Below are 26,118 nucleotides of genomic sequence, written 5' to 3'. Positions count from 1 at the left end.
TTTCTGATGCATCAGAAACATCTCTGAATAAGCACAGCTATGGAGAGTTGGGTTTGTCAAGGGAGACAATCCATATGGTAGATCTATGATGAAGTTTTTCACCCCGTTCACATCTGTCTGTATCCCTTCTTTCCCACAATTAGCTACGGCATACCGCTCAACCTTTCAAAGACCAGATGTTATATTCTGCTCCTGACCTTAAAACTTCTCTTTGATTGAATAACCTCCCACTTGACTCCTCCCTCCCACCCCCCCATCCTCTATACAGAAAAATTGGCTGCTTTGTATGAAAAGCTGTTATATGAAACAGGTTAAGAAACAGTCCTCACATAGCCATAAAGTAACTACAGAAGATAAGCAAAACAGGAATTTTCCCAGTTTCCCCAAAATATTCAGTTAATTGGCATAGCAGAAACCTGTTTTGCAACTAAGAACTGGTACTTGCTCAGAAACAGAAGCCACAGATAGGTGGCAGCACCAAATCAACAGGGAAACATAGGAAAAAAAAAATGTGTTTAGAAGTCATACACTCCTTGCAAGTGTGATGTTTTTACCAGTGATAACCGCAGAATGTCCCCCTCCTCCAGTAATGCTTTTAATGTCTTGACATTTGCAGGAAACATCTTTCAGTGACTGAGGTACCAGCACATCCTCTTTATGACCAAGACCAAGTTGTCCATAGCTGTTTGCACCCTTCAAATTCACACAGAAAAATAACACATTTTTTAAAAAACATTAACAAAAAGAGCTACACATCTGCTCCTAAGAGCAAACAAGCTTATCGCGGACATGTCACAGGTTAACCTGCCAGTATTTGCTCCTGGAAATCCCCTAAAATGGCAATCTGCACTCTTACTGCTGTCACACAGGACCCCAGAATTGCAGACTAGGGCTGTCCTAAATTTGCTGTCATTAAGGCTGCCCTTGCAACCCCAGTATTTTAAGAAACATACTGGAATATATCCTGGTAAGACTTTAACTGCAGGCTAACAGTTTCTAAGGAGGAAAGCCTCATTATCAGGATGATTACCACCTGTTTAATTTTAATGCTAATGATACCCACTCATCACTAAGATCTTATTCACACCAATGCTTTTTGGCAGTCCACCTCCGAAACGAGATTAGAAAGACATGCTACCTTATTCTGGAACCTAAACAAGTAAAGCAGAAACACTTATCCCTCATTAACTAAGTCTTTTAACTTAAAGTGGTCGAAATTAAAATATACCAATTATAATTATTATAAATTTATAAGTACAAAATTATAGTCACTAAACCAATCATAGAAAGCAACCACTGACAACGTGGTAACATGTCAAGGAATTTCTTAGCCAATTTAAGCTCTATTAAGTGTCCAACAGATTGAACAGCAACCTTCATCCAGAAAGCTGGATTTAGTAACTTTCCTAGCCCACACATTGCAGTAACAGCAACACTTAACACCCACATTGCCCATAGCTGGTGATCCCCAGGAGCGCCTTTACCTGCCTCACCTGTGCTCCCCCTGCCTATCTGCTCTCTATTTACCACCACCCACCCACCCAATGCAGCACCTGGTGTATCTTAAAAGGATGCATTTAGCAATAAACATTTTGTGCCTAAAGAAACAACGACATTTCAGACAAAAGCATCTGGCTGCTCGTCTCAGTCCATAGTTAACAGGTGGATGAGATGTCAGGACTCGAGCTCAACAGGCAGATCAAGTTGTTGTCTCACAGTCACTACTACTGGCAGACAGTTTTAGAGCATGTTACTACTTAACAGACATTGTTCTTTTCAGACAGCTTATCACAAGCTCTCATTTTAGCCTATAACTTGCAATGAATTTTCAAGTCTTCAAAAACAGGCAAGCTGAGATAAGGTGCAGAAAGAAAACAGGTGCCCGAGGAACTGCAAGCCACACACCAGTGTCTATCCTAACGCTAACATACTTATCTTCATTTACCCTTCCATGGTGTATGAAGGGTAAGGTTATTACCAAACAGGAGTACCGCAGAACAAAACGAGCTAACAAGGAAAAGAGATACCCACTTAATGGCTCTTAGATCCCCTTTGCTCATCAGGTAAAATCACGGTTCTGATGAACCACAAAAAAAAAAAAAAGTCTTATTTCTTTCGAGGAGCTCCGGATTTCACCCCAGGCCACGCACTTGAAGTGAAACGAGCCTCCACCCGTCGCCCACGCCGCGGTGGTGGCAGGGGGTCTCCACGCAGCAGGGGTGACACCTCCTCGGGCGCGGAGGTAAGCAACGCCCCGGCCCCGCGGGACACGGGCACAGCTCCGCCCCAGCAGGCCACCCCTCGGCGGGGGGAAGCCGCGGGACTACAAGCCTTCGGCTTCCCGGCTTCCTCGCGAAGCAGCAAAGAGCCGACGAACCGCGATGAGGGCGACTCACCAAAACTTTACCACAGCGTTGGTTTTCTTCGGGGAGGGGGAACCTTGGGCCGCCCTTCCCCAGGGAAGCGAGGCGAGGGCCGGCGGCAGCACACTCGGCCCCGGCCCGCCGAGCCCCGCAGCAGCCCAAGGGAGGGCGAGCAGCTGGGCTCCGCGTCCCGCCCGTCGCCCCCTGAGGGCCGCGCTGCTGTGCGGGCAGAGCCGCCATCTCGCGGCCGCGGGGCAGAAGGAGGCCGCAGCTCCCCCCGACCTCCCTCACCGCGCCGTGCCGAGCGCCCACTTACCCACGCGAAGAGCGCCGGCTCCATGGGGCCGGCGGCCCCTCGCCCTTCCCGCCGCGCCGCAGGCCGGGGAGGAAGAGGCGGGGCGGGCTCCGGCGGGGCCCCGCCTCATCCCGAGCGGCAGCTGCTGCCGCGCCCCGGGGGGTCCGTGGGGAGCGCGGCCGTTACCTCAGAGAGGCCGTCGGGCAACGGCCGGCAGCCCTGTTTCGCCTTCGCCTGACGAGTTCCCTGTCGGGGTGGGGGGCACCAGTTGACCCTCTGAAAGCCCTCGGGAGCGTTTGGGGGGCGGCCTCGGCGAACAGCTGCCGTCCTGATGCCCCCGTGCCGCGGTTACCTGTACTCCGCCGGCAGGCTCCAGCTCCGGCTGCCGCTTTCACGGAAAGCTCCCCAAAAGCCCAAGCGCCCGGTCCTGCCGGCGCTGCCAGAGCCCCGCGGGGCCAGGGCCCGCCAAAATCTTCCTCAACACACCCGTTTCTAAGCCTTAAAAAAAATGAGGGGAAAACACATCACTCCTCAAATAAACATATACAGTTCCCCATGGAATTCAGTCACACGTGTGGAATATCTGATCCACGGTATAAAACATACAAACCCTTAGTCAGAAGTGAGTGCTTCGTGTTTATTGCTACAGTGCTGAAGTAAAGGTTTTTTTGCTTCTAATAATTACCAAAAAGTCATTTATTCCATTGACACTTAAAGCTTTCACAATAGTTTAAAATATTTAAATTATTACTGTTCTATATAGCCAGAAGGTTTGGATGCGTGAAGCCAAACATACGTCTTGTTAATGCTGTGGAAATGCATCTTCTCTGTATTACCTTTAGCAGTTTACTTAATTTTTTGCTACACAAGTGCAAATAAAGATACAATTTCTGTTTTTCCAAAGTATTTGAAATTAGGTGCTAATTTAGCAAGTATAAGGTTTCCTACTTGAAATGTATACATAGTTCAGGCAATGATTTGAAGTAACACAGATCTATGTACATTTCAACAATGTAATAATCCCAATGTTTTTAAAAATGCAGCTGAATATTAACTTATCACAGAAGCAGACAAAACAGATCCTCCCTTACTACTCACTTACAGGAAGGTTTTTTCTTTAGAAAGACAAAGCTCCTAAAAATCTATTTTAAAGTGTAACGTAAGCCATAAGTGTGGTAGACCATATTTCTATGTCTTAAATGTTCTTTTTTTTTTAAAAAAAAAAAAAGCCATGGTGGGTTAATAATCACAGAAAAAATGATCTAGACTTGACTTAAACAGTGAACATATTTGGAAAGATTGGGGCAGTGATTGCTTATGGAGCAGATGTGGCCTACTAGAAAGCATACGAAACTCAAACTGATCTTCAAGCACAGAGGTTCATGAAAGTCCTTTCAAGTTCCCAAAATCCTGGACTAGCATCTCCAGTGTATTTAAGATTTCAGTCCACTTTTCCAGTGACCTTCACAGCTGCAAATTCTGGATTTCCTGATAAGCTCTACCTATGAAGAATCGGTGCCTAGCGTGCTATTAAATACACCCTGCACATCCCAGATCTTCCATTCAAAGGTACCGTATCCTGTGCACATATTCACTCCACTGGCAGGGCCGGCAGAAACAGCAGCCGGCACGGCTTTGTACAGCTGGGCAGGATGCTTGAAGCTATGGAGCCCTGAAACCGGGAAGTTTGCTACTACGTGATAGGGACAATTCAGCAGGACACTGCTTCCCACCGCTTGTAAAGTGCTCCTTGGAATTAGATATACTTTACGCTACAAGGTAGTTTGTTGCATTCATAGCCACAGAACTCCTATTAAATGCTTGCGTCTTTCAGTTATCATTTGCTTGATAGGGAACGAAGGTGTTCAGTAAAGAAGAAACAAAATGTATCTTTGTGCAGCTTGTGCAGGTCAATAAAGTGACCGAGCAATCAATAGGGTACTTAATCTTACAAAAAGCCAGACTAGACTATGAACTTTGGCTGTTATTTTAAACTTTGGTGTTACTTTAGAACCGACGAAGCTACTTTGAATATTAAATTGTAATTTGGAAACGGGTTTAGGCTTTGTACTAAGTCAGTACCTGATGGTTTGCTATATTTTTTGCTAAATTAATTCAATCAGGAAAAAAGCAAATGGTATTTCTGTAAGGAAAGGTCTTCCCTCAGGCGCAATATCAAGGACAGCAACAAAAATCCTGACTCTGAGCCAACAGCAATCTCTTAAACAGAATTAGGATTTCATGCAAGAGCTCTGTATCTCTGCCTTATACTAGAAGCATGCCAAACGGAACATTTGAAATTCTTTGGGAGCAAGAACGATCCCTTTGAAAGCAAGATTTGACCCCTGAATTTTATCACGGTGAACCTCCAGCTATTTGTGTTCTGATGCCTGTGTTGTAATCATTCAAGTTTTAAGCTTAGTATCGCAGACTTAGAAGCACCGATTACTATAGCTTCTACGCTATAAAGTCTGCAATGCTGTAAAATTACTAGCGTAGACTACTAGAGTCAGAAATGGACATTTCCCTGTGGCGAATTATTCCATTATTGCCTCATAAGCCACCTTCTGCAGCATCTGATCCCAGCCCTGATCCACACACCACACTTTTGCTCCAGCCTAGCCATTTCTCTATCCCCCACCAGCTTCTCAAAGGCAACTCTGGGCCTTTTTTATCCAAGGGGGATGGAGGAATACATTCTGTAAGGGACTTTACACAGAGAAACAAGATAAAGTGATTATCCTTATGGGCCATTCGCTCTTCCATTTGTAAAGGAGAGAGTTCTGCATACAACACATTACATGCCTAGAAAGAAATCAGTAGGGGGAAAAAAAAAGAGTTGCTGAGTGCACCACACTGCTGGCAGGTGTTAAACTTCCAGCTGCTTGCCCATCTTGCTGAGGGCATCGCTGACAATGTCCAGCTCATGACGTAGCTCATTTACCACGCTGGCAATGCTCTTCATGTCTTTCAGGATCTGCACACTTTGAGTATATGGATTGTACTTCACGCCAAATGGGCGCTTGATGGTTTTTGCAAACTCTCTATTCAAGTAAAAAAAGAGAAGGAGTTATAAACAAAACACAAATGCATCCTCTGTATGCAGTCAGTATCAATAACCACTTTTCTAAACTACTTACTTTCTTAAAAATAGTTGTAATTGTTATATAGTTCATCTTTCCCACCCAGTACATGGAAGACCAAGCAAATACTAATCTTGGCTTTCCAACCCCGTGAAAGATAATTATAAAACTGTGATAAGAGTAAAAGGGTTTGGTGCTACTACCAAGAGATGCATGAAATCAAACTTACTTTTATAAAACAGGGAAAAAAATCTGTACCTCATCTTTTCTTTTGCTTCTTCAAAACTTTCAGAAACAAAGTAAACCTCCTGGAAAGTTGTAATGAGACATTCTTGCTTGCAGGTGACCTTTGGATCAAAAGGCTTGACTTTGGCACTGCCAGAGAGCGAGTGCTGGTAACATGTGTCAGAGGAACATCACCGCCCAAATAATCCACAAGGAAGATGACATGAGGTAGAGTGAATAAAAAAAGATAAAGTGAGACCATATTTAGTGCATTGCTTCTTAAAATTTTTATCTGCAGATGAACAGTGGCTAAAGCTTAACAAATGGAATAACTCTGAACGGTCATATTCTGCCGATCCGGGTCAAAAAAGAGATTCCTCAGACACGAGGTTCATGTGTAAACAAGAGCAATATTTTCAGAATCTGATTAAACCAGCAGAGCTTTATTCTGAAATAGTTACTTGGAACCTAACGTTAAGAAATACCAGTCATCTAATGCTTCCTGCAAAAGACATGGGAGCTGCTCAGCATATATCCAAAAGCAGACTGTCCAGTGATTATTGCCACAGTGAATTTGCTTAAAGTCTAGTAGGTATCTAGGAGTTTTCAAAAGAAGGATTTTTAGAATTATACTTCATAAAAAACAGGGCAAAACAGTGACAATAATAATCAGGTACAAACAAAGAAAAGAGGTAAATCAGCAGTAGATATTCTTACCTTGAGCTCACTAATTGAAGAGAGCAAGCCAGCCCCATAAACTCGCAGCTGTCCCTCTTGCTTGCACAAGCCAAACTCTACAGTGAAGAAGTAGCACTGAAACAGAGAAGGGAGTAAAATAATCCAGCCTTCAGCAAAGATGCTGTGATGAACTACATAGGGCCATTTCGATTTGTAGGTAGTGTCAAACAGTTGCAAATATCAGACAGTCATGACATGGTTATCCTTCTCAGATATTTAAAGAGGAGGGAAGCCAGAATGGAAGGGTGAAGAATCACAGGATTGCATGTTTCTCATAAGAAAGATTGATATTATAGATCACCCAAAAAGGCTAGAAGCTGTTAATGTCAATAAGAACATGGAGACGTAAATCTGTTTTGAGAAATATTGTCATGACATGACAGCTTTAGCTTAAAAGAAACTGGATAGAGAGGATCTCTGTGAGTGAGTGAAAACATAAGCCCACTATAGTTTGTTCCTCATTTGCTTAGTGGTCTGTAAAATCAAAGATGTTCAGTTTGCTGGATTTCAGGATTTCTGCAGGTATATGGGGAGGAACGCTATTTTCATAGATGGCTTAATTCTGTTCCCACTGAAGGTAGTAGAAATTTTCCCACTAGCTACACCAGGTGGGGGAAAAAAATTTAAAAATATCAGCAAACCAGTTCTTTCATAACTGGCATTAATTATTTTTGCTCTAAATTTAATTTTCATCTTAAAATATTTTTGCCAAAGCATGCAGAAACTGATATCCAGGAAATAAGATTAATTTATATAATTTCAATTTCTTGGCTGAAAAGTATCTAATGCTAGTGCTCACCACATTCAATGAAAACACCACATCATTTCAATTCATTCTACACATTGAAGAAATAGATTACTTTTAAAATCATCGAATCATGTTCCCAGAAGTAAAAAGATTTTGTCTGGAAGAAACAGACCATAGAATTTCAATCTGGAAGAAGTGATCTCCACCAGATGTTGCACCCTTACTTGACAGCCAAGTGAAGAAAAGTACCAATCATATCAACCTTAAAATATATTTTTTTCCTAGCATGGAAAATTGCAATATGCTTTAAAAGCCAAGAACCAGTGAAACACATAGGTCTAGCAGCCAGTGTGGCTAACGTTGATACGAAGTTCCAAATTTATTCGATGGAGTGGGATCAGCCTAGTAAAGCACGAAGCTTTCAGTGGGATCACCAGGCACTGAAACACTCACTGTTGCCAGTTTTTGGACAGCCTCATCTGATGCCCCAAGTGATGCAAGACCAATTTCCTGGGAGAACTGAGCAAAACTGGGTTCAGCCAAAAGAGGGACGTGGCCTAGGAGTTCATGGCAGGTATCACTGGAAAAAGAAACAAAACAAGAAATCTCATGATCTGTCTTTGTGGTAGAGTGAAAAAGCAGCACCACTGAACAGATACAATGTCTTGCGTTAAACTATTTAATATCCAAAAGGCAGAAAAGTGTCAATCATGTTTAGCTGAAAGCAATTGAGCAGGTCACACGAGCTCTACAGAAGTATATAAACTCAGATTTTCAAATGAAGCTGTCTAAAATTAAGATCTGAGCTCCACATTTATGAAGCAATTGAATATTAAACTAACTCTGCGCACAATGACATCAGTAAGAGCTCTCCAGTAACATGCTGTACTTTTGAAAATCCTGTACTTATAAAGGTGGCACTTGAGCATGCTAAAACTTCATTATATTCAGCGCGAAGGCTGAGTCTTCACCCCCTTAAGAAATAAGTTTTCTTGCTGGTGTTCTTGAACAGCTTTTAAGTAGCTTGGCTCTGGGCAGTGAGATTCAAAATTCTCTCTCTCAAATTCTACCCCAAGATTAAATGACTCACGGCTCTGGTGTATAGAGAGGGTCCGAGCTGTGTCTAACATATTGAGTGCAGTGAAAGACTCTGAATGCTAATCCTGCCAAGAAGTCTCTGGGTGATAGATATCCAGCAACGGGGCGAATGGTGAAACCTGTCCGCTCTGAAAAGGAACAGAGAAATCGTACATTAGTTCAGTGTAGAATTGCACAATGTTGTCACCTTTCCTGCTACAACTAGGGTAAAAGCCACAGCACTACCTTGGCTCAAGAGCATGTGGGAAAATTAGGCACGATTAGAAAAAATAGGCCTAAGCCTGAGAATGACCAACATTTAGTAAAAATGTCCCTACCTCTGTATAGGTGGATTTCCTACGATTTCATGCCTAGAGCCAACACAATACAGCCAGGTACCTCTTCAGCCAATCCTATTAGTCTCTTCAGAGGTAGCATTGCCCCTCAAATATCACTGTTCGTATATATTCCAGACACAATACATTAATACACTGATGGCCAAAAGGCCTCTTGAAGGACCAGAATGAATACAAGCAAAAGTGACCAAGGGCGTTTTTTCGTGCCCATATAATAGCAGGGTGATTTGCAACGGACCTTAGTTCCTTTTTGTGTAAGAAAATTAGTACCTTACCTTTCAGGAAGTGGGACACATCTTCCAGCTGGGGGATATTGTCTTCCCTGTACCCACAGTATTTGGTGAGCAAGGGTAAGTTTTTAAGGTACTCTCTGCAGGCATGAGTTGGGTAAAGCTTGTTAAGCTCTCGGTACACAGTACCCCATGTCTTGATCTCCTCCTCAGTGAATTCAATCTTGGGAATTGGATCACCACTACAAGGGGAAGAGGAAGAAAAGATATTCCTTGGTAAATGGCTAATAACGGATGACTCATTCACTTACCATTATTATTTAACATTTATGTGGCTGTGACACCTGGTCAGGGTTAAGACCCCATTGCATTAGGCACTGTCAAATACACAGTGAGATCTGGTCTACACCCTGGAGAGCCTTTAGTCGAAGGGCTTGCTCTCTTTTCCACCTAAATCAACTAACAGGAATCTTTGCCTTGACCTCACTGGAGCCTGAAAGCTTTGGTCCTGTAAACAGTTTCTTAGGTTTTTAATGCTGAGAGTAACATTTAAAATACCTGCAAAACCTTTACAGCTTCAGGAGCTGAGAACACATCCTTTTCCCCTGTAGGGCTTCCCTGCCTACAATTACTTTCCATTTCCTTTTTGATTTGTTTTAGAAAAAGAGAATTCCCTAAGTTAATAACACAACGTGTGGAAGCAGCTAAATATACACATTAGGTAAAAATCATGCTTCTACGCAGAGGAGACAAGCATCTGTCTGAACATATTAATTGTAGTCCATGTCTCCTATTTAGCCCTCAGGATCTTGATTAAAGTGGATTATAGCAAGGGTGTGACCTAAAGCCCACTGAGAGCAATGGGAGCATTACACTGAGCTTCCACTGCCAGCCAGGTAGCCAGCATGGCAGATGCTTTCCCAAGGGAATCTCTGTTAACACCACATTAACAGTAACTGGCTCTGTGCTGTGGTAACCAGTTGCATTAATACACAGTGCAACAGAGCTGAAGATACCCACCATTTCTAGGTCATTTCCAATTGAGGAACTTGGCATCTAAATTCAAGCAGGCAACAGCAACACGAAAATCAGGTTTAGAAAGAATTTATAGCACTGGGCTATGAAACTCCTACTGCTTTAAGAGCTCCCTCCCCCAAGCAGCATCTCTAAAGACAGAAGTTCTTCAAGTTTCTTTTCACAGAAAACTTCTTATCTACACATCACATGCGCTAGTTTGAACCAGGGAAGAAAACTCAAGTATTAACATTTGCCCAGAGAGTTTACACTCAGTGGTCAATGGGCTCTACATTGGGTTTTGCCTCCCCTCCCTCTCCTTCGCAAGGGAGACCAATCTGCCCTAGTCAAGTCCGTACGTCCTGGCCCAGGCAGCTGTGCAACAGGCGTTGTCCACCCTCTTCCCTTGTTGCACCCATTTCCAGGGAAGCGGGGAGGGACGGCAGAGTCCAAATGCACCACGCTGCAGGAAGCCCACGCGGGCATCGCTGCCCATCTGAGGATCAGCGCTGCCGCAGGTGCCATAACGGCCGAGCAACCACGAGCTGATCCTCAGGCCTATCAGAGGTCCGGGGAGCTGTAAGATGCCCTAGATCTAACTTTTAATCTTGTCTTACATCTCCCTTCGTTTTACCACTCCAGCTGATTCCTGAGCCAAGCACGTCTCGGCGAGCTCTGAGCTCCTGCCAGTCCGCTCGGCTATTATTTCAAAGCACCCAGAAGGCTTATTCTGGAAGAAGTCAAGCTTACTGTTTGTAGTTCATAGCCAGGTCTGCAAAATACTTTCGCCTCTTACGATAGACATTGTCTTTGAAACCCTGGGGGAGGGGGAAGGGGAAAAACAAAGTTAAGTGAGTTTCCAAACTGTAATAAATAAATTCATTTAAAACAAGACACTTGAAATTTCTTCAGTTGGGAAATATAAAAGTATGCTGTGTAAGAACGAGAGGACAGGGCAGGAACCTCATAGCTATAGTCTAAAATATTTAATAACTGTGAACTAAGCAAATACTCCAATTCAAAGTACAGATCAGCAGTTTTATGCATGCATATATTTGGCAGACATATATATTCGGTAGACAAGGATTCATTTTAGTCATATCAGTAGTTATGCAAACTTTGTTACTTGCTTGATCATTCTAAATTACAGGACAAATTGCCCATTTGCACTGCCCAAGTACCAATTTGTTTGCTCCATTTATAGCAAGGAAGAAAGAAAGAGGAGGAACCAAGCCTGCTGCATAGCAGGTTTTTTTTTTTTTTTTTTTTTTTTTTTTTTAATTTTGTACGTGACCACCCAGGGCCCAGACCTGGAGTTCTCGCATGAGTAAACCTTGGAGAAAGGCACAGGAGCTGAACTCAGTGATGGCCTTGCCCGAACTAGGAAAAAGTCATGAAACTCCCAAGAGAAGGTGCTCGAACCCACAGAGGCGCCGCTGAGGGGAAGGAGAGGGAGGAGGAAAAGCTGCAATTTTTTTAAAGTAAGCTCCACAAAGTACATTTTCACTAAGGATGGAGCATAGGGGGGAAAAGATACTTACTGGATGGTCAGCATCCAAATCGGACCCATACATCAGCACTCGGTTTGCACACTTATCCAAATCTGAGATCTTCTTCGGAAACCAGGGAACATTCTCCATGTCTAGGGAACACATGGAATCCACAAAGTTATTAATAACGCCGAGCATGCTGCGGGAGGAAACGCTACTTTCAAGTATGGCTATGGCGGTTACAAGCGAAATCTATAAATTAAAAGGGTCATGAATAGGACAAGGGAGTCCACTGCCTATCTGGCACCAGCCTACAGCTCACACTTCCTCCTCTGTCACTGCCACGGTCTGCCTACAGAGCACAGCCAGCTCCGAAGTGTCCAGGGGAGGAAACAGTTAATACGGGTTTTCTGTGGCCTTAACTGTTATTACTGTTAATGTTAGAGTAGTATCTAACTACTCCCACTGAGACAAGGCACCTCGAATACTGTGTTTGGTTTTGGGCCCCTCACTACAAGAAGGACATGGAGGTGCTGGAGCGTGTCCAGAGAAGGGCAACGAAGCTGGTGAAGGGCCTGGAGCACAAGTCTGATGGGGAGCGGCTGAGGGAACTGGGGTTGTTCAGCCTGAAGAAGAGGAGGCTGAGGGGAGACCTCATCGCGCTCTACAACCACCTGAAAGGAGGTTGTAGCGAGGTGGGGGTTGGTCTCTTCTCCCAAGTAACAAGCGATAGGATGAGAGGAAATGGCCTCAAGTTGCGCCGGGGAGGTTTAGATTGGATATTAGGAAAAATTTATTCACCGAAAGTGTTGTCAAGCCTTGGAACAGGCTGCCCAGGGAAGTCACCACCCCTGGAAGTATTTAAGAGACATATAGATGTGGGACATGGTTTAGTGGTGGACTTGGCAGTGTTAGGTTAACAGTTGGACTCGATGATCTTAAAGGTCTTTTCCAACCTAATTGATTCTGTGATTCTAAGGCCGCCTTGTGCACACTGCTGTGAATCTTCTAGGCTACGCAGTGTGCCAAGGAGCAGAGGAGCGATTTGCCTGTGGTCCCTGGGCAGAGTGGGAGCAGGTTTGAGTCCTCGCATCCTGCTTTACTGACCATAGGAAATAAATGTTGCTGTATGGTTGTGTACCTCAGAAGCATCCAGCTTTGCTGAGGGGAAGAAGAAGGAGGCAATTTCAGCCCTGCAGCCTTAGAGAGATGCATCATTACAGTTTTGCTACTAACTTTTGTTTTTTTAAGCCTAAGAAAGTTTATAACCAAGCTCTTGGCAGAGTGGTTAATGCACTGTTTTTCTGCCCCGATGCGCTTCAGTTTTCTTAAAAAGGACAGGGGGAGTGTCTAGATTGAAATTCCCCTTACTTAGGGCTACAGTAAGCTGGTTTTATCCAAGAGACACCAGATCTCACCTTCCCCTAACTACCAGCCTGTGCCAAGCACAGTGGCCGAGAAATACATGGGACCAACTTCCTGCTGAGCTGAACTTTAGGCATCTCTTTAACTAGAAGCAAAGGTAAACAGGATGTGAAGCATCCTAAAGTTAAAAGGCACCTCTTTCACACTAACATAAGTAACTGGTTATAATGAAAAGTGGTAAAAAAAAAAAAAATTAAATCAACAGCTACATGAGGAAATTGCAGAATCCATCTCCCACTCTCACCAGTGTCTGAACTGAACTAGGATAGAATCATAGAATGGTTTGGGTTGGAAGGGACCTTTAAAGGCCATCTAGTCCAACCCCCCTGCCATGGGCAGGGACATCTTCAACTAGATCAGGTTGCTCAGAGCCCCGTCCACCCTGACCTTGAATGTTCCCAGGGATGGGGCATCTACCACCTCTCTGGGCAACCTGTGCCAGGGTTTCACCACCCTCATCATAAAAAGTTTCCTCCTTTTATCTAGTCTGAATCTAGCCTCTTTTAGTTTAAAACCATTTCCCCTTGTCCTGTCACAACAGGCCCTGCTAAAAAGTCTGTCCCCTTCTTTCTTACAAGCCCCCTTAAGTACTGAAAGGCTGCAATCAGGTCTCCCCGAAGCCTTCTCTTCTCCAGGCTGAATAACCCCAACTCTCTCAGCCTGTCCTCACAGAGGAGGTGTTCAATCCCCCTGATCATTTTCGTGGCCCTCCTCTGGACCCGCTCCAACAGGTCCATGTCTTTCTTGTGCTGAGGACCCCAGAGCTGGTCGCGGTACTGCAGGTGGGGTCTCACCAGAGCAGAGTAGAGGGGCAGAATCACCTCCATCGACCTGCTGGCTTCTGATGCGGCCCAGCATCTGTCAGTATTATACCTCTGTCGTCATGGTGCACAGTCCCTGGCCAAGCCCTGCATTCAGACTTTGCCTATATGCCGGCCTGCATTGGTCTGCGCGGGTGCACGGACCCCATTCATGCCAGTTGTGTTGTGCTGAGCAGGGATGGGAGCACAGATAACGGACATGCAATGTGCACCAGCCTGAAACAGCCTGTATTCCTAGGTGACGCCAGCCAACGCAGCCCATACCAACCAAACGCTGCTCATACCAACCAAACTACACTCATTCACAACGCAGAAGCATAAACCTGGTAGCTACTGATTGAAACACTACACAAATGCAGATGTGGACACCATAAAAAGACTTGGAGAAGTGCATTTTCATCAGAACTGCCTTTTGTACTTACCATCTTCCCGGACATTGAAATGCTCTGTCGGGTTCATAGAGACAACGTTGACGTGGGATTTCAGGAGCTGGAAGATCTCATTCAGTTGTTCCCTGTTACTGTCACAGTCCACAAAGATCTCAAACTCAGAATTTTGTCTCTTGGACTTCCGTGACTCAATGTGTACCAGATTTACATGCTTCTCCTGTTTTATAAGGAGTAAGGTTTTCAAACACATTGACTAAAAACTAAAATTTGTGTGTCAAACGAATATTCACCACCTTTGTGAAGCTATTTTAGTTAATTGGCTCTCTTGATAGCAGTTTGCTTACTGGAGGGGGGGGAAATGGTTTGATTTTAAAAACCCTCCCATTCAGGAGAAAACGAAAAAGAACCTTGTATTCTTTCAATTTCATTTACATTCTGGAAGCACAGAAAGACACAATCAGGAGGTTTAAATTCATAGACCTTTTTCTTTCATCCCTCCCATAGGAAGCTGATTAGTAACTGGGTCTGGGGAAATTCACCGAAATGCCAATCAAGTCACCATATAATTATCTCACAAGCAAGCGACGGATTTAAAAGCAGTAGTTTTCAGGCCATAAATTTCATTTTTCTTTTATTTGAAAAATTATTTAGTCTTATATCAAGGAACACAGAGAAGACCCCAGGCTAAGACATGCAGGACCAGATGACAGAGCACAGCGGCACTGCGCATATTCCTCGCACAATACCTGCCCAGCAATCAAAGCAGTGCGGTTGTGCAGTTGCAGTTCCTCTCTCACCCTCCGTCCGGCTCGGCAGGGTGACAAGGGCACTGGACTCAACCCAGTGTGGGTCAGCACCCCAAGTGTCTACCTGCCAGCGGCAGGAGCTTCAGACCCACCTCTCTATGCAGTAGAAACAATGAGTGCCAATCCTCTTTTCATGAGGGGAAAAGACAAAACTCTCTCAGTCTTTAGTAGGTGCAGATAACATATTTTGTGAAGTTTTTTAGCCAGCCAGCATCTCATTTCTGAGGCATAAATTTGCCTTTGTGGGTAATTTTGGGTGCAAAGTGGGAGCCAGGTTAGGAATCACATTCTTAATAAATGGATGTAATTAATTCTAGTGTGTTCCAAAACTATCCTTACAATTTAAAAATACAGACCTGCTGTAGCAATGTGATTATTACATACCTGAAAGAGTTTTAATGCTTTTACAAGTCCTCCGACTTCATTCTTCAAGGAAAAAATGATGGCTGTTCTTCCTCTTTCAGATGCATGGTCTTCATTCTCTTTATTATCTTCAATCATCATGTAATTTGACTTATTTAACTAAATGCAAACAAACAAAAAGATTTTTTTTGAATGGCTAGTAGTGCAAAAAGTGTGAAGCTTTACATTTCAGTTTGTCTTGGGGTAATATTGTGCTTTTACTGATCAACCACAAAAGGAAAGGTGGCAATTAAATCATTACACAATAACAGGCATAAAGTTAGGCATGCACAGAATCTGTGAGAGCTGAGGATGAAATACTGAGATTTCTTTTTTTCAGTTGAATGATTTTATAGACATCTTTAGTCATTCTCCAGGATGCAAAAAATGTTTTTAAAGTATAGTTTATAATTAGCATTGGTATTTTTTTTTGGGGGGGGAGGGGGAAGGAGCTATAAGATGTCAGCAGAAATAATAAGTTGAACAAAATACTTGTTAGTAAGTTCGATGAACATTGGTAAAGAGAATAATCCAAAACCCACTGGATATAGGCAGGAAAAGATGGATCGGGATTTAGTAGATCAGAACTGAAAAATCCTTGCCTTTCTCTCACTACATGACCGTAATGCACTGCTTTTACAGAGAAAGGAGACAAAACCTAAGGAGTCAAAAATGTTGTGCTGACCGGAATCTGTTGACTATAGAGACAGTCCCACTCTGATCAACCACAACCAAGCTATTCTATCTGTCGGGTCCCCTAATTCACATGCCAAACCCTTACCATAATCACCCAAATCACGCACTAAAAATTTTCAGACAACCAACACTGTAGGACCACGTGGTTTTGTACATTGCTAGTGATCACACTTCTAACTGTGTTGAAATCAGTGGATATCACAGACCATATTCTTAGCCACATGTAGCCAGGCCATAAATAGAGATAATATAGAAACAATTAAGAATGCAGAAAATGAAAAAGTAAAGAAAAAATACAAGGCTTAGAAGCAGAGGCTGCATCTCATATGTCTTCAAACCTTGCAAAAAGAAACAAAAAAGGTGAGGTTTCTGAAGGAGCCAATGAGAAAGAGGAGAGGAAAAATGAAGGCACATTATTGCTATTTGGAACTATTTTTTGATTTGACAGAGTTTTTAAAGATACGACTATCTGGTGACAACTCATCGGGAATGGAAAGAACAAAAATAAAAATGCAATCAAAACGCAGCAGTTCCATTGATTCCCTTCTACAGTCCCTCCAACTTTAAACCTCTTTAAAATGGATAATGCTGTACAGCTAAGTATTTCTATCTGTAACAGATAAGTTTAAAGATAAAACCCAGATATTAGCTTTCATCAAAATGTTCCCATTTACCTTTCAGATTAAGAAGATAATCTGCCTAACAAAATAATGAAATTAGTTCATTTTAAACTGAGTGGTTTACAACAAGGTAGATATTTGATGCTGCTCTAAGAAAGGTTTCAAGCAGGTTACTAGCCGTGAGCTCCTTAGGGTGCAGAGGTGGTATCCCATGGAAGAGTTCTTGCTTCAAGCCCACTGATGCTCATGGAAATACAATCACTGGATTTCTGACTTGGTCCCCATCTCTAACGAGTTGTCACTATATGATGAGCCTGGATGACAGTGTCAGTCCATCACACTGTTTCTGATCCAGCAGAGCCACTGATCTCCATCAACTTGATTCCAGACATCAAATTCTCTGCTGAAAGTGGGTGATGGGGCCCAATCCAGATTCTGCTGAGCAGCCTGCAGGTTCCACAGCTCGCATCAACAAGCGTCAGATCAGGATCACAAGAGCCAGGAACGGGCACTGAGCAAGGGTACTCCAAGAAGAGAAGAAAAACCTAATAACCCCACAATTACATACAGGTTATTGGTTGTTTTCTCAAGTGCGGAGATAGCCATTTGCATGAGCCAAATCCTACTCAGATGATGCTGCTGTAGAAGCTGGATGCAAAGAAGTCTCCATTACAAACAGAGTTAGATGGTGGTCTTTGAAGGCAAGAACTGTTGGGCTGTTTTATATATATGGCTTATATGCAGCATGTTGGCTTGATTCCACATTCAGGATCATTGACTTAAGACAAGATCAGCTTATGAGATTTGGCATAGTTGCATGCAATATTATAAGGTGCACAGCTAGGACAAACTACATGCATTGAAGACTAATGTTCTTATTTCGTATTGAACTAACATCGTATTTAGGATCAGATGACAATATTTGTAAAGTACTAAGTTTAAGTTTAAGAGACCAACAAAGAAAATACAACAAAATGCAGTGTGTTCTTACACTAAGTTCTAAAAGTTACCTCTAACTTAGAAATTTGAAAAAAGTTGCAGAAGAGAAACTCGGATGCCTACAATGCCAAACGCAGACCACTTACATCTTTAACCCTAAACCAACATTAATCTTTGGCTTTCAATTGAAAAATGGACTGAAAACAGGTCTGCATTAATGCAGCAACCATTCTAGTGCAAGACAACAAGAGAAAATGGTAATGCAAAAATAATTCCTCTCCTCCAACAGCTGCACCTTCACTTTCATTTTATTCTGTATCAATAACTCAGCTCTAATCAACTCTGACGCTTCTCCTTTGCATGGTAATACATTTGAGCTTTTTGGAGGGGGAATTAATATTGCATTGATGCTAACTATTAATGATTTAAATCATTAACTGATTTCCCATCAACATGACTCAAGTCTTAATGAAAATACACAAACACAGGGATACTCTAAAGCCCTTATTTAGATAGGTATCTAGGTGTCTTCTGGTTAAAGATGGCTCCTTTTGGAGCAATTACCTTCCCTTTCTCCTCCTCCCCAAAGAATATTCTCTGCGAGATAGATGTTTAAGGGTGTATATGTTGTGCTTTAATTCTTTATATTAATGGATAGCCAAGATTTAAAGTTATCCACATACAGTCATCTAAAGGAAATTACATTTTAGAGCCATAAATTGAAGATGAAAAAAATCTTTTAAAAAAAATGTATTTGATACAGATTGCTATTAATTGTACTTGATAAAAAGTCTCAACAGGCATTTTATATTCTCCTCCCTCTTTAAGTAGCTGCTTACTTTCTCAGTGTCCTTTTGACACACTTCTTAGTAGGGAAGGATGAAGACTTGATCTTATGCGTGACCATGACTAGATGTCCCATTACAGGGAAATTTTTCAGCCACACCAAAGGTTTTCCCTAGGTTTAGCTCTCAGACACCACACCAAAAGCTGTGCTGAACAGTTTATTTGGCTTCTAAAGATCTGAGGGATACGGGAAAACAATCTTTTGTGAAACTTTACTCCATTACAGTCAGCGTTCTTCTTTTCGCAAAGAATTTTGCTGAGATTTTAAACTGTACAGTATCAATAACTGTGGCCAACACATAAGGACCGATTTTATCTCATCTTCTCTGATGTAGTAAGCATATTGCCACTGTAACGTGAAATAATCCAGTTTTAGTGGATTATTCTGGGCTATATCACACCCTCTCTCTTCTAAGCAATGATGCACCAGAAGTTATTTTTGTTCTACCTTAATTTCCTCAACTCGCATTTGAATTTTGCCACTTCCCCCCCCCCCTTCCGTCCAGAAACAGCAGCACAAAACAGTCTCAGCACAAACCAGTCCCATCCCAGTCCCAGCGGCACTGAGCGCTCCCACCGATGCCAGAGGAGCAGTTCCGGGCAATTACCGCTCTCCTGGTAACCGGGCCCAGAAAGCTCCGCTTTTCCCCCAAAACCACCGCTCCGAGCACCGCAAGAGCGAGGCGGCAGAGCCGTAACTTCAGAGAAGCGACACTTGTCCCGCAAGCCCGGACCGGCCCCCCCGCGGCAGCGCTGCCCCCGCGGCCGCTCAGCCCCGCTCCCCGCCCGCTCCCCTCACCTGGCCGGCCGCCTCCAGCGAGCCGTCGCGGCGGGGCGCGGGGTGCATGGCCGGGCCGGGGCGGGCAGCGCGGGGCTCGGCAGCGCCCGGCACCCGGCGGCCGCTTTATGGAGGGGGCGAGAGCCGCCCCTAATCGCCCTCCGCGGGGGGCGGAGGCGGCGGGAAGCACCGCCCGCCCCGGCTGAGAAGGGGGCTCGTTAACCCTCGTACTAATGCCCGCCGACAGCTGTTTATTCAAACACTGCTTGCGGAGCAGGGGTGCTCAGAAGCAGCCACCAACCGTCCACCATCCCCGCAGCCCGAAAAATTTTGCACAAAAAGAGGAGTTTTCCCGCCTGAGTTACACCTCCTCGCTCACCTGTATAAGGAAGATGAAGGGGGGGGTCGGAGAAGATTGACTTTTTGTGGGTTTTGCAGCTAACTTGAATTTGCACCCCACGGGGCTGAGGAGAGCGAGCGTTTGGCTGGAGGAGGCCTGTCTGCCACCGTCGTGTCCGTGCAGCCTCCTCCCAACACGTGTCCGCTCATCACAAATTAATATATATGCTACCTGGGGGAAAAGAAAGGCAAACTGCATAATAAATGAGAGGTGGTGAGGGCTGAGTCCGCAGCTGCGGGTAAATCAGCAGAGCTGCCTGCAAGGCAATGCTTTAGCTACGGGGAATCAACGGCCCAGGCGAGGAGCTCCCCTAAATGCTCTGCAAAGCTGCTGCAAAAGCACATAGTGCAGGTTGTAGTCTCAGAGAGAAACACATGGGGTAAATGTATCACTAAAAACAACAGTGCATTTGTTGCTGTGAAAATAAATTGCAGCACATTACTACTTCTCTAAAAAACTCCTGCTCACAGAGGAAGAATAACTACATTTCAATTAGCAGGAAAGTATATATTTTCGTATGCTCTTATATATAGTGTCATTTATTTTCCGTATAGATCTAGACATATGTTTATATTTTAGAAACTCTTATGGTTTTTTAGACTCCAATAAGCCCAGTCCCCTCCGTCTCCATTCAGGTCAGACTTAGCAACAACATCAAGGTAAGGGGATTTGTGGTACACAGCAGGAGAAGCCAAAACCTTCCCCAGGAACATAATCCCTTGGAGGCTTTAGGGGTCTGGAGGAGGAGAGATTGGTTGTTTTGTGTTGGACATGGGGCTGTCCAAAACCAGAGATTCTGGTCTTTCATTATGTTCCTTACAAACCTACCTTTCAAAGAAATGCTCAAAATCAGCAACCACTAGTTTTACTCTAATTTACTCAAGTGTCTGAAAAGGCTCCAGTATTTTTCTCTTCAGTGCCTAAAACACTGAAACCTTGATTGCAGATAGATCTCTTAGACACTGGTGTAACGCAAATGATAAATTATACTGACGAAGCCAATATGCAGGCTAACATCTAACCGAGGCAGACACAGTCACACTTGTACCAGCATCTCCAATGATGCCAGTGTCCTCCATCTTCCCAGAAGGCATCGAACTTCAAACAATCCTGTTTCTAAGAGGACTGAGGGTGACTAGCTCTGCCCTTCAGACACAGCACGGGATTGAAAGAGCATGGCTGTAAATGATGACATAGCTGGAAAAGCCAGTTTGTTCCAGTTTGCTAATGGGATATATTTCGTGACCAGATGCTTCAATTTTCCCTTCATAAGGAAAATACAGTATTTATTCACTCTATGTCTTAGCTCTACAACAGACATTTCACTTCCTTCTTGCAGGATAGATCTCCCCATCAAACAAGCTGACTCAAAAAGCAAACAATTCGTAGGATCTTTACCCAGAATCTTAAGCATATGAGAGCCCAATATTAATAATGAATCTGTAAACATGGACACAGATAGAATATGACTAATCTGTCCGTTTTTCCTTAGCTCAATAGGGAATAGCCCTGCAGCAATAATAACCAACATGTCATTCTGCATATCTTTTTTTTTAATTACTCACTAGGTAGTCCTCTAGAAGCTCTTCCATTGCAGGTAAGCATCTTTTATTTGGAAATCTGGGCTCAGGATGGGTTTCCAGTACTTCCTGATAGCAGCCAGGTTGAAATTCCCGTGCTTTCTTTTCTGTCAAAGTGTTGTGCTCATCCTTGGTAAAATTTGAAAGAAAACACAAGGTACAATTCTCACTCACATTTCCTCAGGCGTCAGAAGACAGCTGAGTTTGGATCACTTTAACTGTGAATGAAGAACTATTTTTTTTTTTTACTTTTACTCAGATCTGCCTTTCCCTCTCCTTCAAAGGCTATAAGCTTTCACAAGATAACATCGGGAAAGCCAATTTATTCTTGCTGTACACATATGGATTATTCTAGCATTAAGGGACACGGACATCCTCCCCTACAGCCCAGACCTGTAAAGATGCTCAGTGAAGAGTCAGTCCCGCAGGCACTTCGGAAAACCCGCTTCGGAGCCCCTCTCCCCAGGAGACAACAGCAGCAGTGGTTTGGTTAGCATCCACGGGTACCTGAAGGCACGAAGCACAGGGAAGGGCACAGGACAGTCTGAGGGGCCGCACCGAGACACAAGATGGTGAAGCTGAGGTCAGCAGAAGCACACGAGCTTCACGGCACACAAGAGCCACGGAGGGGATATCAACTGAGCTGCCAGCCATGCCAGATTTAAGGGCACTTCCTACCTCCGAGGCCCCAGTCCATAAAGAGACAGCAGTGTCCCTGCCTCCCATCCTCGCCCTGTCATTTCCAATTTGAGCAGGAGCTTTCTGGGACACTGGTCATCCCTCTCCTCATACCTAACACTGCGGAGCCCGCCGTCAGCTTGACCTATAACTGCTGATACAATGCGAGCAGTACAGTAACAGCCAAGGAAATTCAACCTAATATGAAATTAATTAGTTACATAAAGAGATAACCGGGGTGCCCAGAATTTTGGGGAGCAGATTAAAGCTGATTCACTGGTTCAGTAAGAAGTGCTTGTTCACCACAGCCAATGCCCTGTAGTCCGAAAGAGCAGAACCACAAAGCATGAACTGACTCGATTACAGCCTGCTTTCACTGGGTGCTCGCTGGAGCCTGCTCTGCTCCTCTCCACGCAGCTCCTGTGAATCTGCAGATGGTTTCATAGGAGAACTATTTAAAAGGTTTCATCCGAAAGCTGAATCTTCAGACTCTTAGGGTTGCAGGGTTTCAGAAAACCATCACTCTCTCGCGAGCACAACTGCTGCTCTGGGTTTCCACAGACAGCAGGACACTTCTACCTTCCCCCAAAAGCTGGCAGCGTATCCTACCATTTCAGAATGGTGGCTTGCGCCCCTCACCACAGAAAAGAGCAATATGGCGCAGCAAAACTACCAGCAGTCAGGTACGGAGTGCAATGCAAACAGGACAGCAGCGTGCACAGGTGCTACTCAGCTCATCCTGGGAGAAGGCGGCACAAGCAAAGACTGACCCAGAAAACGTCTGAATTGTCACCGAGTTGGTCTGCAGGAGCACTGAGGCAGAGAGAGGCCAAAAGTTTTCGGTGGGACGTCAGAAGTCTACACGGACCCCGAGGCGGGAAGGAGTTGTGAAGGACAGAGAGACAACCTGGGGCATCGACGCCATAGGGAAACCGGCCTCTCCTTAGGAAAGAGACAGCAATACAGGGATTTTTTTTTTTTTTTAAAGCCCACAGGAGATTTCTCACATATAGCCTCGCATACAGACAAAGCCCTCCAGACAGATAATCAGCACCTGAGGCTCGAGTACAGGTCTGACCTGCACAAAAGTGGGTCAAGCTGATCACACGTTTTGCAAGACAGAGCTTTGTCATCTGCAGCTGCCGCAAAACCTGTTGCATTGGCACAGAGCAACGGGGATAGCACTCACCGTGAAGGCTACGAGAGCTGGCTTTCAGTTACATTATTTCCTCATAATTCCTTGTGAAATGAATCTTCCTCAGCAACCTCCAGATCCAAGGGAGAGGGTGGTGTCAGACTGAGAAGTCCCGTGTTTTCTGGGCCCTTTGCCGAAGCAGCTCCAGGAACGTCAAGTGGCTCCCAAAGAGGCCACAACCCTATTCCTGCTTCCCAGCTGCTAACTCAGAGGTGACTCCTCCTCTAGTTTTTTGGGGGGTTCTGTTTTGTTCTTCAAAGCAGGACTTGACAGCAGAGCTTGCAACCAGACAAGTAGTGCTGACACTTGTGGGTACACATTTGTAGATAAACGCTCTGGAAATTTTTAGGCTGAAAAGTATTAAAAACAAATTATCACATGTCCAGATCTTCCCCTCCCTAGAGGGCCACACAGTAAAGGGACTCACGTTTCGCTCTCTGTGAAAGAGGACAACATAAACCTTCTGCCTACGTCTCCTCTTCCTCCCACCCTGAGAAAGTTTGCCCTCCATGGGTCATAGGTAAAATATGTAGGGACTCAACTAACCTGGCGCATCTTCCCAGACACAGCACAAGTCTTGTATCCACCAACACTTTGAGGAAGCTGGTCTGCGGGGCGGGGGGTGGGCCCAAAAAACAAAACACACAGAAAAAAGAAAAAATCAATGTAGTACAGGGGCTCTCAAGTGCTCCAGCGCTGGGGGAGAGACAGAGTCAGAGGGTGATTTTGTTCAACTGCCGACAACTGATGAGGCAAGAGCCACGGAAAGGCGGGTTGGGAATGGTCTGCGGGGATATTAATCTTCTGCTGAAAGATAAGATTATCTACCTGAACACAGCAAGACTGAAGGAGAGAATCAGTCAGCCCTAAAGTCTTCTCAATCCCGACAAGGTCATCAGTGTGAATTACCCCTTCTCCCCGCGCGGTAGGAGAAAGTGCTCTAATCTCCAACGAGGTAATTTCACAACACCACATCTGGGGTATAAACCTCCCCAGACTTCATTTGGCCCAGCCATCTGCCTCTCCGACCAGGAGCATTTGCCTGAGGCAATGTGGCACTTAAAGCTTTTCCAGAAAAAGGTACAAAGTGTTAAATCCCTGAAGAAAACAGGTTTAATATGACTTAATGCTAAGTCTGCTCTAATCATAATTACCTTCTCCAGAATAGACTACTGCAAATTCTAATCACAGCCTTCTGTCTTTCCATTAATTAACTGCTGCAGACAAGTTATGCCTTTAAGAATCGCATGGCACTTAGGCAAACACTGGGGAAGTTGCAGGGAAGAGTGAAGATGAACATCAGGCAGCCCTTTGAAAAGTTTGTTTTCCAGTATAGGTTTTACAGATCTTCCTCATATTCTGCTTGCATTTTATGGATGTCCTAATATACTGATGCTTGAAAAACTGCTGGCATGAAAATCTGACTCATTTTCGTCTACTGATTTTTAATATTTATAAAGCATTGATCATAACAACACCTAAGCAGCAGCACTCGCTTCCGTTCACTTTCTAATCTTCATTCTCCCAACCTTTGATGTCTCTCACTTAAAGGAGATAACCTATCATTGTGGTTTAGGTAATTTACCTACACGCTGGGAGTGAAACAGCTCCAAATCCAAAAGCTTTTCAAGTTTTCTAAAAATGTATGGATCTGAAATCCCCAGCTTTCAACAAGGGAATTCTTCCATTTGCTCCCTTCTTCTGTGAACCACCGTTCTTCCAACAGCCACCTCCCAGGGCAACTCACCCGACCTGTCACCAGCATGCGGCTATGACAGTGTCACGCACCGCACTCGGGACAACCACCGAGAAACGTCTCGAAGTCCCGGCGCAGTAACTCAGCTACTGGGAAGGGGACCACATCCCCATGAGGGTTTAGCAGTCAGTTAACTCTCCCTGTTACTGAATAGTTGTTGAATAATAAAGCATTTGATTCATAAGCAGTGAATAGGCAACAAAAAAACCCCAGGCATTTAAATCACAAAATTATCGAAAACATTTACAAATACCTTTTTCCAATGAAAAGTGCAAGAACCAATCAGGCAAATTACCCACTCGGCGTGATTCAGCCAGCTGTGGTATCAATAGCCTTTAAGCACACTTATTTTGAAAAGCCAGAGATGCTGTGTAAACCTGCTGAAGCACATCTAGCCAACAGACCATTCACTGTTTGTATATTTGCTTTGGACTGTTTAAAGAAATAATATTAGCCCTTTCATCTGAGGCAGGTAATATTTTTCTTTTCATAAAAGCTAAATAAAATCATGAGTGACATGAGTTACATGCTGCTCTGAGCAAACAAGGTGTAGTTTTTCCTAACAACATCTTTGCAAGCTTTTTACGAAAGGCTAGTTAAGACGCTGCTGGGGCAAGGGAGGAACCGTGCTCTGATTTGTTTTCACCAGTGAATGTTATCACAAATTTAATACCAGCTACATTTCAAACAAAACTGTTGTCTGATTGGAAACCAAAATCCTGAAAGAGCTCTTTGCTTCAACTACTCTGGAGTTAGTGAATACAGAAGTGCCAATTACAACTCTTTTTTTTTTTTTTTTTCCCCTCCTCATCTGCTCAGTGTTGGCCAAGTCACCTCAAGTTAAATCTCCAAGAAGCAACAGAGCTCTGGTCCTGCACCAGTCGGCAAAAATTCCCCTTGTTACCACAGCAAACGGGATTTAGACCAGTGACAACCATCAACCAAGGGTGGGGAAAGCCAAGCGGAAAGCTTGACAACCCGACCTACAACCCGCCTGGCAATGGGGCACCGCTTAGAGAGGCCGAGGAAATACTGCATTTCCATTAGCACAACCCGGGTCTTACACATACTGCTCTGCTTGGGCTTGTGCACCAATCCTGCCCTCCTGGCAGGATGGTCGAATGACTACCCAGAGGGTAAAGCAGAAGGGTCTCGCATCCACGTCCCT

At 44.2% G+C, this 26,118-nt stretch overlaps 2 protein-coding genes across 15 annotated transcripts in view; both read right to left on the bottom strand.

Moving 5' to 3' along the window:
* SERGEF (secretion regulating guanine nucleotide exchange factor) overlaps positions 1-2,750 on the bottom strand; it is a 159,211-nt gene extending 156,461 nt beyond the window's left edge. For 3 of the 5 annotated variants that reach the window (XM_075163073.1, XM_075163076.1, XM_075163074.1), the window contains exons 1-2: positions 2,680-2,733; positions 555-693 (exon numbers count right to left, since the gene is read on the bottom strand). In XM_075163073.1, the coding sequence (XP_075019174.1) occupies positions 555-693; positions 2,680-2,703 (163 nt within the window). In that variant the 5' untranslated portion in view covers positions 2,704-2,733. Of the gene's footprint in view, positions 1-554; positions 694-2,679 lie in introns of all 5 variants that reach the window. The other 2 variants (XM_075163072.1, XM_075163075.1) reach the window with 2 other exon arrangements.
* Positions 2,751-3,270: 520 nt separating this feature from the next.
* Positions 3,271-26,118, bottom strand: part of TPH1 (tryptophan hydroxylase 1) — a 33,189-nt gene continuing 10,341 nt past the window's right edge. For 2 of the 10 annotated variants that reach the window (XM_075163061.1, XM_075163060.1), the window contains 15 exons: positions 23,741-23,802; positions 22,770-23,544; positions 21,715-21,828; positions 21,307-21,450; positions 19,721-19,912; positions 15,445-15,582; positions 14,288-14,471; positions 11,671-11,771; positions 10,880-10,947; positions 9,161-9,357; positions 8,543-8,678; positions 7,906-8,032; positions 6,684-6,779; positions 6,000-6,133; positions 3,271-5,702 (listed from right to left, as the gene is read on the bottom strand). In XM_075163061.1, the coding sequence (XP_075019162.1) occupies positions 5,528-5,702; positions 6,000-6,133; positions 6,684-6,779; positions 7,906-8,032; positions 8,543-8,678; positions 9,161-9,357; positions 10,880-10,947; positions 11,671-11,771; positions 14,288-14,471; positions 15,445-15,582; positions 19,721-19,912; positions 21,307-21,333 (1,575 nt within the window). In that variant the 5' untranslated portion in view covers positions 21,334-21,450; positions 21,715-21,828; positions 22,770-23,544; positions 23,741-23,802 and the 3' untranslated portion in view covers positions 3,271-5,527. The remainder of the gene's footprint in view (positions 5,703-5,999; positions 6,134-6,683; positions 6,780-7,905; positions 8,033-8,542; positions 8,679-9,160; positions 9,358-10,879; positions 10,948-11,670; positions 11,772-14,287; positions 14,472-15,444; positions 15,583-19,720; positions 19,913-21,306; positions 21,451-21,714; positions 21,829-22,769; positions 23,545-23,740; positions 23,803-26,118) is intronic. The other 8 variants (XM_075163065.1, XM_075163064.1, XM_075163063.1 and 5 more) reach the window with 7 other exon arrangements.

This window comes from Calonectris borealis, chromosome 14 (genome assembly GCF_964195595.1).
Source record: "Calonectris borealis chromosome 14, bCalBor7.hap1.2, whole genome shotgun sequence".
In the NCBI taxonomy this organism is placed as follows: domain Eukaryota; kingdom Metazoa; phylum Chordata; class Aves; order Procellariiformes; family Procellariidae; genus Calonectris; species Calonectris borealis.
This window is presented reverse-complemented; position numbering and strand designations above follow the sequence as displayed.